General features: G+C 44.3%; 1 protein-coding gene across 1 annotated transcript in view; it reads right to left on the bottom strand.

Moving 5' to 3' along the window:
• Positions 1-731: 731 nt before the first annotated feature.
• The window catches only part of LOC115157907 (phosphatidylinositol 3-kinase regulatory subunit alpha-like), a 198,601-nt gene continuing 177,600 nt past the window's right edge, over positions 732-21,732 (bottom strand). The window contains exons 8-9 of the mRNA XM_029706241.1: positions 1,077-1,099; positions 732-821 (exon numbers count right to left, since the gene is read on the bottom strand). Coding sequence (XP_029562101.1) covers positions 732-821; positions 1,077-1,099 — 113 coding nt within the window. The remainder of the gene's footprint in view (positions 822-1,076; positions 1,100-21,732) is intronic.

Genomic DNA, 21,732 nt, shown 5'->3' with positions numbered 1-21,732 from the left:
ACACACACACACACACACACACACACACACACACACACACACACACACACACACACACACACACACACGCGCGCACGCACACACACACGCACGCACACGCACACACACACACACACACACAGCCTCCAGTGGGCTCTCTGCCAGGCTCTGCCTACAGACGGAGGGATGTGAGGGGTTGGAGCCTGGCCTTCCCTCCCTGGATGAGTAAGATAGCTCTCAGCCTGTAGCAGCCTTCAGTCTGGAGACCCAACAACAGTATAGAACTGATTTCCTTGATTATCCCTCTATAGCCCAGCTATACAAACGACCTCTCTTGCTGCAGCCTCATCACAATGAAGTCAACCTGTATTCCTGCAGCCTCCATAACACAAAGACCCCCCTCTACCTGCATGGCCCCTATGGCAGAATGCTGTAGGCTACAGCCCTCTTTACCTGCACCAACTCAATAGACAGCATTATACTCTAATGCTATTATCCCCAATCTGTGTTTGTTAAGTCAGACGGAGATAACCCCCTATTTCACCTGGGCTGCCTGTGTGTGTGTGTGTGTGTGTGTGTGTGTGTGTGTGTGTGTGTGTCGTGTGTAGTACAGTGGGGTGGGGTGGCCGTCTGTCTTTAAAGCAGGCTCTGGTGGGTGTGAGGGCCCCAGCTCGTTTATTGATTGGTCTGTGATGTGGACAGACAAACAGAGGCGCCGCGACCCCCCTCTACCCCCTGCCCCAAGGCAGTCGTCACACTGGAGGGGCTAGTGTGGAGGAGCCCAGGTGGGCCTCTTTGAAACCAGGGCCTGTCCTGTCGCTGTAGCCCACCTCAGGGCTAATCTGGCAGGGGTAGACCAATTACAGGGACCCCCAGTGGTCAGAGTAATTGGGAGAAGAAAAAGAAGAGGGCAGAGAGAGGGATAGTGGGGTGTGATAGACAGGCTGTTGGAAGGAGTCTCCTCTCTTTCGCTCTCCTCTCTCTGTCTCTCTCTTTTTCTTTCTTTCTTTCTTTCTTTCTTTCTTTCTTTCTTTCTTTCTCTCTCTCTTTCCCTGTCTCTCGTCTTACAGTCTCTATAGGCCACATATTAAACCTACATCTACATCCACACAAGCCAAGTCTGCAAGGTCAAGAGTTTCCCATTAAGAAGTATGGGAGAGTAAATATAGGGTGTTTATCATTATGTACTGTGGTCGGAGAACGCGATACTGACTGAGTATTTATTCCCCAGGTTATTCTTGTTCTATTTACTCCTCGTCGTAGTATTACTTCTCTTTTTTTCCTCTCTGCATTGTTTGCGAAGGGCCCGTAATTAATTCCACTGTTATTCACGAAGCATGTGACAAATACAATTTGATTTGATTTGAGTCCAAATCAAAGTATGCAAAACGGAGCGTGGAGGACAGTTCTCAGATGCGTACTCCGTTTGTACATACAGTGGCAAGTCACAACTTGTCTATATTGAATACATCATTTCAACATTCACAGTTTAGGTTGGAAAAAGTATGTGAACCCCTAGGCTAATGACTTCTCCAAAAGCTAATTGGAGTCTGGAGTCAGCTAACCTGGAGTCCAATCAATGAGACCAGATTGGAGATGTTGTTTAGAGCTGCCTTGCCCTATAAAAAACACTCACAAAATTTGAGATTGCTATTCACAAGAAGCATTGCCTGATGTGAACCATGCCTTGAACGAAAGAGATCTCAGAAGACCTAAGATTAAGAATTGTTAAGAGTTACAAAAGTATCTCTAAAAGCCTTGATGTTCATCAGTCCACGGTAAGACAAATTGTCTATAAATGTAGAAAGTTCAGCACTGTTGCTACTCTCCCTAGGAGTGGCCGTCCTGCAAAGATGACTGCAAGAGCACAGCGCAGAATGCTCAATGAGGTTAAGAAGAATCCTAGTGTCAGCTAAAGACTTACAGAAATCTCTGAAACATGCTAACATCTCTGTTGACGAGTCTACGATACGTAAAACACTAAACAAGAATGGTGTTCATGGGAGGACAACATGGAAGAAGCCACTGCTGTCCAAAAAAAAACATTGCTGCACGTCTGAAGTTTGTAAAAGTGCACCTGAATGTTCCACAGCGCTACTGGCAAAATATTCTGTGGGCAGATGAAACTACAGTTGAGTTGTTTGGAAGGAACACACAACACCATGTGTGGAGAAAAAATGGCAGAGCACACCAACATCAAAACCTCATCCCAACTGTAAAGTATGGTGGAGGGAGCATCATGGTTTGGGGCTGCTTTGCTGCCTCAGGGCCTGGACAGCTTGCTATCATCGACTGAAAAATTAATTCCCAAGTTAACCAAGACATTTTGCAAGAGAATGTTAGGCTATCTGTCCACCAATTGAAGCTCAACAGAAGTTGGGTGATGCAACAGGACAACGACCCAAAACACAGAAGTAAATCAACAACAGAATGGCTTCAACAGAAGAAAATACGCCTTCTGAAGTGGCCCAGTCAGAGTCCTGACCTCAACCCGATTGAGATGCTGTGGCATGACTTCAAGAGAGCAGTTCACACCAGACATCCCAAGAATATTGCTGAACTGAAACAGTTTTGTAAAGAGGAATGATCCAAAATTCCTCCTGACCGTTGTGCAGGTCTGATCCGCAACTATAGAAAACATTTGGTTGAGGTTATTGCTGCCAAAGGAGGGTCAACCAGTTATTAAATCCTAGGGTTCACATACTTTTCCCACCCTGCACTGTGAATGTTTACACCGTGTGTTCAATAAAGACATGAAAACGTATAATTGTTTGTGTGTTATTAGTTTAAGCAGACCGTGTTTGTCTATTGTTGTGACCTAGATGAAGATCAGATCAAATTTTATGACCAATTTATGCAGAAATCCAGGCATTTCCAAAGGGTTCACATACTTTCTCTTTCCATTGTACTCTACATGACCAAAAGTATGTGGACACCTGCTCGTCAAACATCTCATTACAAAATCAAGGGCATTAATATAGAGTTAGTCCCCCCCCCCCCTTTGCTGCTATAACAGCCTCCACTCTTCTGGGAAGGCTTCCACTAGATGGAACATTTCTGCGATGACTTGCTCAAGATCATTAGTGAGATCGGGCACTGATGTTGGGTGAATAGGCCTGGCTCGCAGTCGGCGGTCCAATTCATCCCAAAGGTGTTTGATGTGGTTAAGGTCAGGGCGCTGTGCAGGCCAGTCTAGTTCTTCCGACAAATAATTTCTGTATGCACCTCGCTTTGTGCATGGGGGCATTGTCATGCTGAAACAGGAAAGGGCCTTCTCCAAACTGTTGCCACAAAGTTGGAAGCACAGAATCATCTAGAATGTCATTGCATGCTGTAGTTAAGATTTCCCTTCACTGGAACTAAGAGGCCTAGCCCGAACCATGAAAAACAGCTCCAAGCCATTATTCCTCCTCCACAAAACTTGGCACTCCACAGTTGGCACTATGCATTGGGGAAGGTAGTGTTCTCCTGGCATCCGCCAAACCCAGATTCGTCCTTCGGATTGCCAGATGGTGAAGCGTGATTCATCAATCCAGAGAATGCTTTTCCACTGTTCCAGAGTCCAATGGCGGCGAGCTTTACACCACTCCAGCCGACTCTTGGCATTGCGCATGGTGATCTTATGCTTGTGCGCGGCTGCTTGGCCATGGAAACCCATCTCCCGAGGAACAGTTCTTGTGCTGATGTTGCTTCCAGAGGCAGTTTGGAACTCGGTATTGAGTGTTGCAACTGAGGGCAGACCATTTTTACGGGTTACGCTCTTCAGCACACGCCTGTCCCATTCTGAGCTTGTGTGGCCTATCACTTCGTGGAAGAGTTGCTCCTAGACATTTCCACTTCACAATAACAGCACTTACAGTTGACTGGGGCAGCTCTATCAAGGAAGAAATTTGACGAACCGACTTGTTGGAAAGGTGGCTTCCTATGATGATGCCATGTTGAAAGTCACTGAGCTCTTCAGTAAGGCCATTCTACTGCCAATGTTTGTCTATGGTGATAGCATGGTCATGTTCTTGAATTTATACACCTGTCAGCAGCAGGTGTGGCTGAAATAGCCAAATCCACTAATTTGAAGAGGAATCCAAATACTTTTGTGTGTATATAGTTTATTTCGGAGTGTGCATCAATGTAAGCTTCAACTGAAATATTCCCAGGATTGTTGACGTAATATGACACAACCATGTAAAAAACGAGACACAATTTCTTAAACAATGGCGGCTGAAATTAAGTGGAAAAAGTTGCCCACTCACATCTCATATGTTACCTGACTACAATATCTTATCTTGATACATTAATAAATACATACTGTGTTACTTTTAGCATGTTAAACTGCCTAAAACATTCACTGTAGTGTAGAATTGGTAGCTAGCTAGCTACCCACAAAGAATTGGTAGCTAATGTTGGCATAGCAACATTAGTTTTAGGTTGTGTTTTACATGTGAAACTAACTGGCTAGCTAGATTAATACAATTCACAAATAGCTAGCTGATAATCCCGAAGTTAAACGTTTGCGTCTAATTTATGTAGTTATCATGTATAGGTCAAAGGTAATGCAGTAGCACAGAGTGTGAGTGCTCCTCAAATGTAAAATGTTAAGTGATCTCCACACTGTCATCCTCACAAGAACTTACTTAAGAGCTTGTCATTGGAGATCTAACCCGGAGCATTAGAGTGTGAAGCATGGTAGTATGCAAATGTAGAAACACACACATATGTACGTTTTACTCATGTATCCACTTGAGACTTGGGGCCTAATTTACTCAGCATTTATGTACCTCTTTTTATATGACACAAAACATGGTGAACTCACACACCAGACATGGTGAGACTTGTAACATGCTTCATTTCTAAATAAAGCATTGTAAATGTACAGAACAGCCACTGTTACAGGCCGCAGCTCTGGGTCTAAAAGCCCAATCTGATTGCTTAAGGAGATTTCCAGCTATGTGTGACCAACGATGGATGAAATGCGAAGAGAACATTGTGTGACTTTGGCAAAGAGAGTGTACTAAAGAAATAGCTAATGATGTGAGCACTGTGGCTGTGCTGTGCTGCGGTATAGTTTGCCCAGAGTTGTTCCTGTGTGTTAAAAGTGGAGCAGAGGGATAGCGTGAGAGAGGTCCAGGGAACTGTGACTGCCAGAGACCAAGGCTAAAGCTAGCCTGAAGGCATCACGTGCTAGGCTAACTAACCCGGCAACTTCGTTCTGCGTACTATTCAATTCAATTCCATTCAATGGGGCTTCATTGGCATGGGAAACGTGCATACATTGCCAAAGCAAGTGAAATAAACAATAAACAAAATGAGAAGACACACAACAACAAACAAAAAAGTATTAGAAATTAACACTAAACATTGCACTCACAAAAGTTTCAAAATGAGAGACATTTCAAGTGTTATATTATCAGCTATGTGTTTTCGCAAATTGCAAATAGTTGTAGGTGGAGATAAATAAACAGATAAATATTGGTGGTATTTACAACGTTATTTGTGCTCTACTAGTTTCCCTTTTCTCATGGAAACGGGCCACAAATCTTGCTGCTATGATGGCACACTGCAGTATTTCACCTAACAGACATGGGAGTTTATTATTGTTTGAGGGGTTTTCAAATTCTTTGTGGGTCTGTGTGATCTGTGAGAAATATGTATCTCAAATATGGTCAAACATTTGGCAGGAGGTTAGGAAGTGCAGCTCAGTTTCCACCTCATTTTGTGGGCAGTGTGCACAAGGCCGGCCTTCTCTCGAGAGCCAGGTCTGCCTATAGCGGCCTTTCTCAATAGCAAGTCTGTACATAGTCAAGGATTTTCTTAATTTGGGGTCCGTCACAATGGTCAGGTATTCTGCCACTGTGTACTCTCTGTTTGGGGAAGGTAACATTCCAAATTGCTCCGTTTTTTTGGGTTGATTGTGTTCAGTGTGTCAAATAGTTATCTTTTTGCTTTCTCATAATTTGGTTTGGTCTAATTCTGTTGCTGTCCTGGAGCTCTGTGGGGTAAACAGAGAACCAGCCGGCTGAGGGGACTTCTCTAGGTTCATCTCTCTGTAGCTGAGAGCTCTGTGGGCTAAACAGAGCCCCAGAACCAGTCGGCTGAGGGGACTTCTCTAGGTTAATCTCTCTGTAGCTGAGAGCTCTGTGGAGGAACGTGTGGGCATCGCTTCCTTTTAGATGGTTGTAGAATATATTTTCTGGATTTTGATAACTAGCAGGTAGAGTCCTATATGGAGACTATTTAGTGCCAAAAATAAGGGGTTACATACATTTTTATACATGTTTCCTGATCTTTCTTATATTGCTCAGATATAGGACAGACACTTCGGAACAACTCTGAACTGCAAAGCTGCCGGGGTTTTTCACGCTCAACAGTTTCCCGTGTGTAGAATGGTCCACCACCCAAAGGACATCCAGACAACTTGATACAACTGTGGAACAACTTGTATAGTCCACACCCTGAGGAAATTAGAATATTCTGAGGGCAAAAGGGGGGGGGGGGCAACTTAATATTAGGAAGGTGCCCTTAATGTTTTGAACACTCAGTGTATGTTGAAGAGGGTGGGGCTTAAGCTGCTTCCCTGTCTTACCATGAGTTAAGAAATCTGTGTGTTTATTATTTATTTTACCTGCACACTTGTTTGTGTACATGGATTTTATTGTGTCGTATGTTTTTCCCCCATCACCGCTTTCCTCAATTTGTTTATTAAACCCTCATGTCAAACTGAGTCACAAGCTTTTTTGAAATCAAGAAAACATAAGACTTTGCTTTTGTTTGTTTGTCAATAAGGGTAGGCAGGGTGTATACGTGATCTGTTGTACGGTATTTTGTGTAAGAAGCCAATTTGACATTTGCTCAGGACATTGTTTTCACTGAGGAGTCTAATGTTGATGATACTGCAATGGATTTTTACGTGATTGCAAATTCCACAGTAATTAATGGGGTCAAATTTGTCTCCACTTTTGTGGACTGGGCTGATCAGACCTTGATTCCAACTATTGGGGAAGACGCCAGAGCTGAGAATAATGTTGAAGAGTTTAGGAATAGTCCATTGTAATTTGTGGTCTGTATATTGTATCATTTCATGTAGGATACCATCAACACCACAGGCCTTTTTGGGTTAGATGGTTTGTATTTTGTCCTGTAGCTCCTCCAACGTAACTCAAGGCCACTCTCGGTCTATCCTGCTCTACTTTACATCTTAGTAAGTTAACAATGGCTAAAGTGAAGGAATGACATGTCACTATGTATACGAGGCTATAAGACCGCTGACTACATTTGTCCTCAGTGTCTGAGGTCTCAGCCTTGGACCACTTTATGGTTAGAGATTAGACTGGTGTTTAGAGTTTGGTTGTAAAACACAGTGATACTGGAGGCTTTGCCTCGGTGGCACCACGGCACGCCATGCTCCGAACTTGTGGTGTTCCACTGCTCATTAACCACACCACGTTACTAGCGGAACTCGCGCCTGCCCTGTCCTGGCACAATGTCTGTCTGCCATAGGACCACTATGAGCTCAGAGCACCTTATTCCCTAGTGCACTACTGACCTGAACCCGGGTCAAAAGTAGTGCACTGTAAAGGGAATAGGATACCATTTGGGACACAGACCTAGAGCAGTGTCCTGTAAGTGTCTGTCTGGTAGATGTCTTTGCTAGGACACTGCCACAAACCTATTGACTCACAACTGCACCACTGTTATATTGCTACTACTGTTAAATCTATCAGATATTTATCTTTGAAACAAAGACTGAGGCTTGTAAGGATAAAGTGCAACATAATGAAAATAACTCACTGATTTGATTATCATAGAGATGTGCCATTTATAAAAGTTTAACCGCTCCTAATTGACACTGGAGGAAAGAGGCACAGCCTCTCTAATTGAAAAGGCCCCACTTGCCCCAGTGCACAAAGCACGCAGATGCACACACACACACACACACACACACACACACACACACACACACACACACACACACACACACACACACACACACACACACACACACACACACACACACACACACACACACACACACACACACACACACACACACACACACACACACACACACACAAACTATGAGGTGGCCAGAGGGGTTTGGTAAGGTCATGTTAATTAACCCCAGATCAACTCTGTATTATCATTCAGTAACTGCTGAGTTCTAATCTCTATCTGGTATAATTTAGAATCTCTTAATGGGGAAAGTCATTGCTCTCAAGTCCTCATTAACAAATATTAGTCTATTCCATTGTTTGTGTCTTTCTCTGGTGGTAGAAGATGGTGTCAGATGTATAGAGAGATAATCAACATGGAAAAAGCAGTCTCAGCAAGACATGGATAGAAAGAGTGAAAGAGATAAAGGGAAGTGTGAACTAGAGGAAGATGAGAGGGGAGGGGTAGGAGGAATGATTACTGATTTTGTGTGTTCCCCTCCAGGTGTGTGTGTGTGTTCGGATGGCCTTCTCCCCTCACGATCCACCTGCTACTGGCCATAAACAGTGTTGGCCTGTAAATCCTGAGCGAGTAGAAAACATTGATACATTTTTATGGCTCAGTTATCAGCAGGGGGCAGAGATTATCCTTGACTCCTGCTGTAATCTCTCTCATTCATCCAACGCTGGCCGCCCGTCATCCACCTCCCCGCTGCCATCCCAGACCAGATTGATTAGGAAATGAACGGGCTCAATAAAAAGAACAGGTAAAAAGTTTGATCAGGGCTCAGGAGAGGGGTTAGGCTGACCTTGGACGGGATGGGGGCTGTTTGTTAAACAGGGGAGGAGGTAGGAGGAGGCAGCTCCAATCATAATATCAGATATGGAAGAACGAAGCATCGTAACATCAGGCGGTGTATTACTTATAAACCAAAAGGCCGTCGCATACTTAGATATTACAAATACAATGTATTTCTGCTAGCTAAAACATTTTACAGAATAATAAAGCCTGAAGACTTAACAAACAACCCTGAATAATTGTTTACAACAATAAGACAATGTATTACCGCGCTAGTCCTTCAACTTCAATGTGTGATCTCCAACTGTGCTGCTACAGTGCCTTCAGAAACTATTCACACCCCTTGACCTTTTAAAAATGTGTTGTGTTACAGATTGAATTTAGATGTTGTTTTACTGGCCTACACACTACCCCATAATGTCAAAGTGGAATCTTGTTTTTAGAAATGTTTTCAAATTAATAAAAAATCTAAAGCTGAAATGTATTGAGTCTATAAGTGTCACGTTGGCATAAATGATTCGGGAGACAGGAGCAAGAATGCGTAATAGTTTTTTTTGAATAAGCCCAAATTACGGCGTGCCGTGTAAAGACAGGGACGAAGACCAAACAAACACGTAACAAAACACTGGGTAGAAACCCAAAACAAAAGAACGAGGAGTACCTGGAATAAATAACACACGCGCACAACGATTAACACACGGGACGAGACCCATAATCATCAGCACAATCCACAAAGGCACACAAGCCAAAACACACAGCACAGGTGCTCACATGACCAACGGACATTGTAACAATACTCGACAAGCCAATGGAAACCAAAGGGCACATTTATACAAGTACTAATCAGTGGGAATAGGGGACAGGTGTGCGTAATGAAAGTTCAGGAGGTATCAGTAACAATAAGTATTCAACCCCTTTGTTATGGCCTAAATAAGTTCAGGAGTAAAAATCTGCTTCACAAGTCACATAATAAATTGCATGGACTCACTCTATGTGCAATTTTTAAATGACTACCTCATCTCTGTACCATACACATACACATATCTGTAAGGTCCCTCAGTCGAGCAGTGAATTTTAAACAGATTCAACCACAAAGACCAGGGAGGTTTTCCAATGCCATGCAAAGAAGGGCACCTAGAAAAAAAGAAAAAGCAGACACTGAATATTCCTTTGAGCATGGTGAAGTTATTAATGACACTTTGGATGGTGTATCAATACACCCAGTCACTACAAAGATACAGGTGTTGTTTCTAACTCAGTTGCCGGAGAGGAAGGAAACCACTCAAGGATTTCACCATTAGGCCAATTGTGACTTTAAAACAGTTACAGAGTTTAATGGCTGTGATAGGAGAAAACAAGGGATGGATCAACAACATTGTAGTTACTCCACAATACTAACCTAAATTAGAGTGAAAAGAAGGAAGCCTGTACATAATACAAATATTCCAAATCATGCATCCTGTTCACACTAAAGTAAAACTGCAAAGAAATGTGGAAAATAAATTAACTTTATGTCCTGAATACAAAGCATTATGTTTGGGGAAAATCCAATAAAACACATCACTGAGTACCAGTCATCATATTTTCAAGCAAATGCTGGGTATGCTCATCATCGGCAAGGGATTTTTTTTTTTTAAGAAACGGAATAGAGTTAAGCACAGGCAAAATCCTAAAGGGGAAAAAAATCCTTAAATCTATGGCAAGACTTGAAAATGGCAATGAGCAACAACCAACTTGACAGAGCTTGAATCATTTTTGTATGAATAATGTGCAAATATTGTACAATCCAGGTGTGCAAAGCTCTTAGAGACTTACCCAGAAAGACTCACAGCTGTAATCGCTGCCAAAGCTGATTCTAACATGTATTCACATGTGTAAATGAAATATGTCTAAAAACCTGTTTTTACTTTGTCATTATAGGGTATTGCATGTAGAATGGTGAGAAACAAAATATATTGAATCCATTTTGAATTCAGGCTGTGAAACAACAAAATGTGGAATAAGTCAAGGGGTGTGAATACTTATTGAAGGCACTGTCACTAAACAAAGGGACCTCGGGAGGCCTCAGCCAAGGCTGCAGAACAAACCGTTTACATTTACAGGCTGGTTGGCTGTCCGACAGTGGTTAGTTCACATTCAGCCTGCTCAGGAAACACTGGGAAGCTTTGTTAAGACCAAGACGTGCTGTTGTCATCCACTGTTCCATGACAGAGGTAGGCTACCCCTCCGCAACAGGACACACATACACACACACACACACCTATCCCTGACCCTTGACCTTTACGTATGCAGAATCTGACATACTGCATTAGCTGTATTAGCTACCAACTCACAGGGGTTTACTGCTATGCTTAAGACTTTATTGTTATTTCTGCAGATTTTGAAGACCTTCTCATGAAACACTGTAGTCACATGAGTCTGTCACACTGACACACCAATAAACACCAGGCTTTGTCCAGTGGAAAAAACACCACAACAGAGACTATTCACAATCAACAAATCCTGCAAATGATCCTGTGACAGTGTGTCTGTCTGTGTCTGTGCATACCCCTCATCAGTCACATCGCCCATTGGCACAGTGGTAATGGTTTCTCTGTGGCCATGATAAAGGGCCATTGACGAGGCCCATCCCTTGGTCTGAGCGGTGCATATTGGAGCCAAGATGGAGAAGGCCAGCCTGATTGCATAGAGAGTGGGATCCTCTTCCACTCTTTATAAAGTAATGAAATAAAAACTATTTGGCCGGCGGAATCCCTTTAGCTAACCGCCCAGATTGTTCCCAATCAGATTAAGGCCAATGCAGGGAATTAAAGCCTGGCTTTGGGACGTCTCTTCTAATTCACTTACTGGGCCTTGGCCCTCCAATATCACGGGTCAGGGCCCTCCAATACCACGGGTCAGGGCCCTCCAATACCACGGGTCAGGGCCCTCCAATACCACGGGTCAGGGACCTCCGATACCACGGGTCAGGGCCCTCCGATACTATGGGTCAGGGCACTCCGATACTATGGGTCAGGGCCCTCCAATACCACGGGTCAGGGCCCTCCGATACTCTGGGTCAGGGCCCTCCAATACTATGGGTCAGGGCACTCCGATACCACGGGTCAGGACCCTCCAATACCACGGGTCAGGGCCCTCCGATACTATGGGTCAGGGCACTCCGATACTATGGGTCAGGGCCCTCCGATACTATGGGTCAGGGCCCTCCGATACTATGGGTCAGGGCCCTCCGATATTATGGGTCAGGGCCCTCCGATACTATGGGTCAGGGCCCTCCGATACTATGGGTCAGGGCCCTCCGATACTATGGGTCAGGGCCCTCCGATACTATGGGTCAGGGCCCTCTGATACTATGGGTCAGGGCACTCCGATACTATGGGTCAGGGCCCTCCGATACTATGGGTCAGGGCACTCCGATACAATGGGTCAGGGCCCTCTGATACTATGGGTCAGGGCCCTCCGATACCACGGGTCAGGGCCCTCCGATACAATGGGTCAGGGCCCTCTGATACTATGGGTCAGGGCCCTCCGATACCACGGGTCAGGGCCCTCCGATACTATGGGTCAGGGCCCTTCGATACTATGGGTCAGGGCCCTCCGATACCACGGGTCAGGGCCCTCCGATACCACGGGTCAGGGCCCTCCGATACCACGGGTCAGGGCCCTCCGATACTATGGGTCAGGGCCTTAAGCACTTCATGTGGATCTATATCACAATGAAGCCATTCACTACTTCACTGGACCAAAGGCTACCCTACCCACAGGGGCCCTGGTTGTCTCTCTATGGGCTCTATGACCAGGGCTGTATGGGGCTCAGTGGTGAGATGGTTCCAATTACCTCTCTCTGTGGATTATGGTTTGGCCATCAGAAGCCATAGACAAGTATCAAGGCCAAACACTGAACAATGAGGACTTTTAGATTATTACATTTACCCATAAGTGGTTTTGTTGGCTTGTTGTTGGGACCAACCCAAAGTCAAGCATGATAAAGTTATGGAAGGATACTGACTGCATTTTGTGTTAACGCATTTCAAACACAGAAATCTCCAAGCTAGTTAGCTAGAAGGCATATCATCAATGACCTTTTAAATAATCAACCCCCCAGAAATATACATGTAGGCCTCTTTACAAGATCCACTTGATTCAAATCAGTGCAATTAATGCATTACAAGTCCTGGGTAAGCCAGTAATAATGTAGCAGGAAGGGCAGACGCACCATATCCTCCTGATCCTTCCCTTCCACTCACTGAACATTACATAAGAGCACAGAAGAGAGGCTCTTTGTTCCAATGCTAGTGGTGCATTATAGGTAGGGTGTAGAGCTATGCATATATCACTGGAGCATCACATCACTGGAGCACTAAGTCCCTAAAACCCCACAGAGAGGGAGAGAAAGACAGAGACACAGAGCGAGAGAAAGAGAGAGAGAGATTATTTGCACATAATATGACATTTGAAATGTCTTTATTCTTTTGAAACTTTTGTGAGTGTAATCTTTACTGTTAATTTTTTATTGTTTATGTCACTTTTGTTTATTATCTATTTCACTTGCTTTGGCAAAACTAACATATGTTTTCCATGCCAATAAATCCCCTTAAATTGAAATTGATTTGAAATTGAATTGAGAAAGAGTGAGAGAGAGGCGGACTGTGGACATTTGCTACGCAGTCCAAATAGATAAAGATAAAGGCCTGTGAAGAGCTAGAGTAAGTTAACAATGGCTAAAGTGAAGGAATGACATGTCACTATGTATACGAGGCTATAAGACCGCTGACTACATTTGTCCTCAGTGTCTGAGGTCTCAGCCTTGGACCACTTTATGGTTAGAGATTAGACTGGTGTTTCGAGTATGTTATGGTCTCACTCTCTCTCTTTCTCTCTGCCCTGAGCCCTCCATCGGGACCCTGATCTTTCACTTGGGGAGAAACAAACCTCTGAGCTCTCCTAATCATTTAGGGACCTAAAGGGGTTAGTTTGGGAGGAGGAGGGGAGAGGAGGAAGAGGAGGGGAGAGGAGGAAGAGGAGGGGAGAGGAGGAGAGGGGGAGAGGAGAGGGGGAGAGGAGGAGGAGGAGAGGAGGAGGAGGAGGAGCAGGAGGAGGGGAGAGGAGGAGGAGGGAGAGGAGGAGGAGGAGAGAGGAGAGGAGGAGAGGAGGAGAGGAGGAAGAGAGAATAAGATAAAGGAAAGAGACTGCCCTGAGCCCTGGGGCCTGACAGTCTGCCAGGGATGACCTCACCCAGGCCGTGCTGGATACAGCTTTGTGCTACTGACTGTCAGGCTGCTATTTGCTACACTGCTACTGCAGTAGGCTGACCATCAGTACACTACCAACAGCACCATCAGTACACTACCAACAGCACCATCAGTACACTACCAACAGCACCATCAGTACACTACCAACAGCACCATCAGTACACTACCAACAGCACCATCAGTACACTACCAACAGCACCATCAGTACACTACCAACAGCACCATCAGTATACTACCAACAGCACCATCAGTACACTACCAACAGCACCATCAGTACACTACCAACAGCACCATCAGTACACTACCAACAGCACCATCAGTACACTACCAACAGCCCAACCATCAGTACACTACCACAGCACCATCAGTACACTACCAACAGCACCATCAGTATACTACCAACAGCACCATCAGTACACTACCAACAGCACCATCAGTACACTACCAACAGCACCATCAGTACACTACCAACAGCACCATCAGTACACTACCAACAGCACCATCAGTAAACTACCAACAGCACCATCAGTACACTACCAACAGCACCATCAGTACACTACCAACAGCACCATCAGTACACTACCAACAGCACCATCAGTACACTACCAACAGCACCATCAGTACACTACCAACAGCACCATCAGTACACTACCAACAGCACCATCAGTACACTACCAACAGCACCATCAATCCATGACACACAATCCTTTATTAGCAATGCAGTTATGCAGCTAGCTACTGAAGTCAGAGGGTATTGATTAAGAGTAGGTAACATGCTAACACAGCTAACAGACATTACACCCATCCTTATAAACAGTCAAAGATGATTGCTAGTTCAGCTAGCCTCCTCCCCGTTAGTGTACCACCAATGCTACAATGAGTGAGACGCTGGAACAGTGGGCTTAGCCTCAACCACATGGACACTTATGGTCTCACATTATGAAGTTCTATCAGTCTCCAGGTGTTGGACTGTGAGTTGGAGGAGATCTGTGGTGTGTCCATGATAAAGGTTCGGTCTGTAATATTACCCTACAGAGAATACAATAAACTCATTACATCTGATTCCTCACAGCCACTGCAAACATACAAGGTTGTTCGGGTGCATGATTGTGTGAGTGTGTGAGTATGTGTGTGTGTGCGTGTGAAGGCCCATCTCCAGAGGACCATGAAAGCCAGTGATATGTGTGTGTGCAGTCACCCCTGAGTGTGGTGGGGCACACACACATTCACACACACAGTCATGGACCAATTAAGCCCCTCCAGCCGCCCATAAAGCCCCACGGTATGACAGGAAAGGTGAAAGCGCCTCTTTATAGAAATGTGGACCAGAACTGAATCCTACAGTGGTTCTTCCTTTAAAAGTTTAGAGCTTATGACTCCATCTTTACAATATCAGGCATATTTCATGTCTTCATATAACGTGCCCTTGACCTTGGGTCTGCAGGCTGATAGAGCCTCACCATGTGGTTGAGCCTGTGCCTGCTGCTAGCTGCAGTAAAACATTGCTAGCTGTTATCTGGGTCTCCTCTGTACTGTATGCAGCATGCTGCTCTATAAGGCCAGGGGTGAAGTGAGCCTGCCAAGCCTAACATTGACCAGCAGATGATTTGGTGTATTTGACACTAATAACTTGCTTCTAGATCTGTCTTTACGTATTTTGTTTGTTTCACAAACACATGCGCACACAAACACAAGCAAGCACTTGTACACACACACGTGCACACACACACACACACACACACACACACACACACACACACACACACACACACACACACACACACACACACACACACACACACACACACACACACACACACACACACAAACACGCAAGCAAGCACACAGGGGTGCCATAGCAGACTTGCTATGGCACCCCTGTTGTTGTCCTCTAGCTGGTGTTGTTGTCCTCTAGCTGGTGTTGTTGTCCTCTAGCTGGTGTTGTTGTCCTCGAGCTGGTGTTGTTGTCCTCTAGCTGGTGTTGTTGTCCTCTAGCTGGTGTTGTTGTCCTCTAGCTGGTGTTGTTGTCCTCTAGCTGGTGTTGTTGTCCTCTAGCTGGTGTTGTTGTCCTCGAGCTGATGTTGTTGTCCTCTAGCTGGTGTTGTTGTCCTCGAGCTGGTGTTGTTGTCCTCGAGCTGATGTTGTTGTCCTCTAGCTGGTGTTGTTGTCCTCTAGCTGATGTTGTTGTCCTCTAGCTGGTGTTGTTGTCCTCTAGCTGGTGTTGTTGTCCTCGAGCTGGTGTTGTTGTCCTCGAGCTGGTGTTGTTGTCCTCGAGCTGGTGTTGTTGTCCTCTAGCTGGTGTTGTTGTCCTCGAGCTGGTGTTGTTGTCCTCGAGCTGATGTTGTTGTCCTCTAGCTGGTGTTGTTGTCCTCTAGCTGATGTTGTTGTCCTCTAGCTGATGTTGTTGTCCTCGAGCTGGTGTTGTTGTCCTCGAGCTGATGTTGTTGTCCTCGAGCTGATGTTGTTGTCCTCTAGCTGGTGTTGTTGTCCTCTAGCTGGTGTTGTTGTCCTCGAGCTGGTGTTGTTGTCCTCGAGCTGGTGTTGTTGTCCTCGAGCTGATGTTGTTGTCCTCTAGCTGATGTTGTTGTCCTCTAGCTGATCTGTATTAATTTGATCCTTTGTTGCTGAGAATGTTGAGCTTCATGATTGACATAAGTTCACTGAAATCCTATTCACTGGCTTTGTGGTTAGTGTCCACCCTGAGATTGGACGGTTGTGAGGACAATTCCTGGCAGAGTCATACCAAAGACTGTGAAAATGGAACCTGATGCTTCTCTGCTTGGCACTCAGCATTAAGGAGATAGATTGGGGTTAAGGCCCTGCGATAGACTACGTGCTGTCCAGGGGTGTACATGTACATCAAGCTGCCCCACGCTACAGAAACAGGAGATAGGCTCCTGCCCTATGAGCCATTCCTGCTCACACAAGGCAAAGCTACTTACTTACTTACTGAACTGCACTAACACACAGTTACAGTTCAAGTCGGAAGTTTACATACACCTTAGCCAAATACATTTAAACTCAGTTTTTCACAATTCCTGACATTTAATCCTAGTAAGAATTCCCTGTCTTAGGTTAGTTAGGATCACCACTTTATTTTAACAATGTGAAATGTCAGAATAACAGTAGAGAGAATGATTTATTTCAGCTTTTATTTCTATCATCACATTCCCAGTGGGTCAGAAGTTTACATACACTCAATTAGTATTTGGTAGCATTGCCTTTAAATTGTTTAACTTGGGTCAAACGTTTCGGGTCGCCTTCCACAAACTTGGGGGAATGTTGGCCCATTCCTCCTGACAGAGCTGGTGTAACTGAGTCAGGTTTGTAGGCCTTCTTGCTCGCACATGCTTTTTCAATTCTGCCCACACATTTTCTATAGGATTGAGGTCAGGGCTTTGTGATGGCCACTCCAATACTTTGACTTTGTTGTCCTTTTGCCACAACTTTGGAAGTATGCTTGGGGTCATTGTCCATTTGGAAGACCCATTTGCAACAAAGCTTTAACTTCCTGACTGATGTCTTGAGATGTTGCTTCAATATAGCCACATACTTTTCCTCCCTCATGATGCCATCTATTTTGTGAAGTGCATCAGTCCCTCCTGCAGCAAAGCACCCACCACAACATGATGCTGCCACCCTGTGCTTCACGGTTGGGATGGTGTTCTTCGGCTTGCAAGCCTCCCCCTTTTTCCTCCAAACATAACGATGGTCATTATGGCCAAACAGTTCTATTTTTGTTTCATCAGACCAGAGAACATTTCTCCAAAAAGTACAATCTTTGTCCCCATGTGCAATTGCAAACCGTAGTCCGGCTTTTCTATGGCGGTTTTGGAGCAGTAGCTTCTTCCTTGCTGAGCGGCCTTTTAGGTTATCTTGACATAGGACTCGTTTAACTGTGGATATAGATAATTTTGTACCTGTTTCCTCCAGCATCTTATTAACAAGGTCTTTTTCTGTTGTTCTGGGACTGATTTGCACAATTCGCATCAAAGTACGTTCATCTCTAGGAGACAGAACGCGTCTCCTTCCTGAGCGGTATGACGGCTGCGTGGTCCCATGGTGTTTATACTTGCGTACTATTGTTTGAACAGATGAACGTGGTACCTTCAGGCGTTTGGAAATTGCTCCCAATGATGAACCAGACTTGTGGAGGTCTACAATCATTTTTCTGAAGTCTTGGCTGATTTCATTTGATTTTTCCATGATGTCAAGCAAAGAGGCACTGAGTTTGAAGGTAGGCCTTGACATATTTCCACAAGTATACCTCCAATTGACTCAAATTATGTCAATTAGCCTATCAGAAGCTTCTAAAGCCATGACATAATTTTCTGGAATTTCCAAGCTGTTTAAAGGCACAGTCAACTTAGTGGATGTAAACTTCTGACCCTCTGGAATTGTGATACAGTGAATTATAAGTGAAATAATCTGTCTGTAAACAATTGTTGGAAAAATTACTTTAGTAGATGTCCTAAATGACTTGCCAAAACTATAGTTTGTTAACAAGACATTTGTGGAGTGGTTGAAAAACGAGTTTTAATGACTCCATCCTAAGTGTATGTAAACTTCCGACTTAAACTCTATATAAACAGTTTCTCATGTAGCCTCATTTTGGCAAGTTAATAGCCTAACCACCGATAAAGCAACATTATGGCCTAAACATTCAAATCCTGTTGCTGTAGGATTATTTTGCTGTCCACAATACTGGTCAAATTAATATCCTACATCTGTACATGATGTTTTATTATTGTGGAGGAAGCAAAATCATGGACATGGAGCAGGGAACCAACATCTTGGTGAAGTCAGTCTGCACCTAGAACCCTAATTGGTTGATTCTGAGGGTCACAGTTGGTGGTAAGAAATGTATTTTAGCCATCACACTAGAGGTCAAGACTGAGTCATAGGCCGGCCAGCCAGAGGTCAAGACTGAGTCATAGGCCGGCCAGCCAGAGGTCAAGACTGAGTCATAGGCCGGCCAGCCAGAGGACAGCACAAGAGTACAAAACCCCAAATCAATCTGTGAGCACTTCGCTGGTTGAGCTGCAGAGGGAGCTGGTAATAAAACTCTCAGTTATGAATGATAAAATAGTTGTTCTGAATAAAAATGCAGTTATTAGCACTAAAAACAACCACTCCCTGAGGATCAGGGCTGGGGCTGAGGAAGAGTGGAGGGGGGAAGTGCCTCTCTTTCGCTCATGGCCTAGAAAGGCAACAGTGGGTCCCCCCCCCCACACACACACACACACACACACACACACGCACACTATATTCTGCACTGAACAGACATACAGTATAATGGGGGCTGCTGCAACACACACAGACATACACACACACACGGTGGATGCGGTGGTCCCCCCAAGCGTGCTGAACTGGGCCCTTTAGAGCAGAACTATCCATCTAGACCTGTAGGATTAGTGGAGCTCAGCCCAGGAGCTGAGCCCTGCCTGGACATCCAAAGCCTCTGAACCTCACTGGGGGGCTGCTCTGGTCTGTCTGAACTGGGCTCATATATATATATTTAAGAGAGAGAGAGTGAGGGAGGTTGAGAGTGAGAAAAAGGGAGACAGATGGGGCAGAGAGAGATATCCAAAGAGAGACTGGAAATCAACCAATCCTCCATCGTTAACACAATGGAAAGGTCAAAAGCTTTATTATCTAAATGTTGAAAGTGTGTGGGCGACGGAGAGAAACAAAATGGTGCAGTTTGAGGCCATGTGGTGGAGAGTGATGCTGGAGATGTAAGCAGGTGGGTCTTGACAGGGGTGATGTGTTGTGGATGTTGTCGTATGTATGTGTATGTTTTGTATTGTAAAAAATAAAAAATAAAAACTCGTACACCATATATTCACCAACTTCTGCTCCTCTGAAATTCTGCAGTCAGAAATACCCAACACAGAGCAGAGCTGCTGTATCATCCACAACTGTGGAGCAGCTTTTCAGCATTGGGAAAGGGGGATACCTAGTCAATTGTACAACTGAATGCATTCAACTGAAATGTGTGTGGGGGGCTGCTATAATCGACATCCACGTCTTCAGCGCACGGGGAACAGTGGGTTAACTGCCTTTCTCAGGGGTAGAACGGCAAATGTTTACCTTGTCAGCTCAGGGATTTCGGTTACTTGGCCAACGCTCTAACTACCAGTGGAGGGCGTAACTTCAGATCAGATCGCTGCTTAATGTTGGAGAAGCTTTTTCAAACGCTGATGTTTTTTTAAACGTAACATGGCATCTTGCCCACTTTCATGAGATAACAATGTAATTATTTGGTATGTATTTGAAAATAGTTCTGAATGTACACAGTAGTTTCATTTGAAATGACTTTTGATTTCACTTTTGAATCACAATATGCAACCCAAATACATTATAATATTAAATGACTTGTTTATTCAAATAAAGGTTCTGAATATTTGAATAGTAGTTGAACCCAGGTCTGCGGTCTAATGAGCAATGGGAAAGAATATCTGGAATAGCTGGATACCTGGTTCACTGTACATAAAGACAGTTTTCCACTCAATGCAGCAATCCCAAATTAAAAAACAAACCTTTTATGGGTTTTTGGTAGAATCTTAATTATTTCATGGTCATTTTAATATTGTAATTACGTTGGGTGTGTGCACATCATTATGTTTTCATGTCATGGCCTACATTCATGGCTTAACTGACAGACCATAGAAAAAAAACACAGTTTTCAAACTAATTAACACATATCGGAAAAAACCATTTCACCCCATGAACCAGATGGCGAACTCTTCAGAACCACACGCTGCCTATGTCTCTATGCTCATTTCTATTTGACTGGCCAGTTAGACAACAAGTTTAACAACATTTTGTACACTATTGGATGGCCCAGTTCTTTCCTTAAGATGCAATACATTGTTTTCCACAGGGTATGTCAACCAACCTAACCAACCAACCTAACCAACCAACCTAACCAACCAACCTAACCAACCAACCAACCTAACCAACCAACCTAACCAACCAACCAACCTAACCAACCAACCTAACCAACCAACCTAACCAACCAACCTAACCAACCAACCAACCAACCTAACCAACCTACCCACCAACTAACCAAAACCAAGTTTTAGGCCAAGTTTCTCCAGGCTAAACCCCTGATACAGTCATATTAATTAGGTTTGAATTGGTCATTTAATGAGGCAAGTACAGGAAAAGCAGTTTGATTGGTTGGGAAAGGGTTTACCTGCTTAACACCTGGTAAAAAAAACAACATTTTAATTCAACTTGTCTAGTGGAAGAGAAAGAGAGAGAAGACCAGGGCCGTGACAGTGAATCTCAGTAAGACACAAATAATGGTGTTCTAAAAAAGGTCCAGTTGCCAGGACTACATACAAATTCCATCGAGACACCGTCGCCCTAGAGCACACAAAAAACTATACATACCTCGGCCTAAACATCAGGGCCATAGGTAACTTCCACAAAGCTGTGAATGATCTGAGAGACAAGGCAAGAAGGGCCTTCTATACCATCTACACACAATACCCCATAATGACAAAGCAAAAACCCATTTAATTTTTGGGGGGACAAATTTCTAACAAATAAAAAACAGAAATAGCTTATTTATATAAGTATACAGACCCTTTGCTATGAGACTCGAAATTGAGCTCAGGTGCATCCTGTTTTCATTGATTATACTTGAGATGTTTCTACAACTTGATTGGAGTCCACCTGTGGTAAATTCAATTGATTAAACATGATTTGGAAAGGCACACACCTGTCTTTATAAGGTCCCACAGTTGACAGCGCATGTCAGAGCAAA

This window comes from Salmo trutta, chromosome 22, assembly GCF_901001165.1.
Source record: "Salmo trutta chromosome 22, fSalTru1.1, whole genome shotgun sequence".
Classification (NCBI taxonomy): Eukaryota; Metazoa; Chordata; class Actinopteri; order Salmoniformes; family Salmonidae; genus Salmo; species Salmo trutta.
This window is presented reverse-complemented; position numbering and strand designations above follow the sequence as displayed.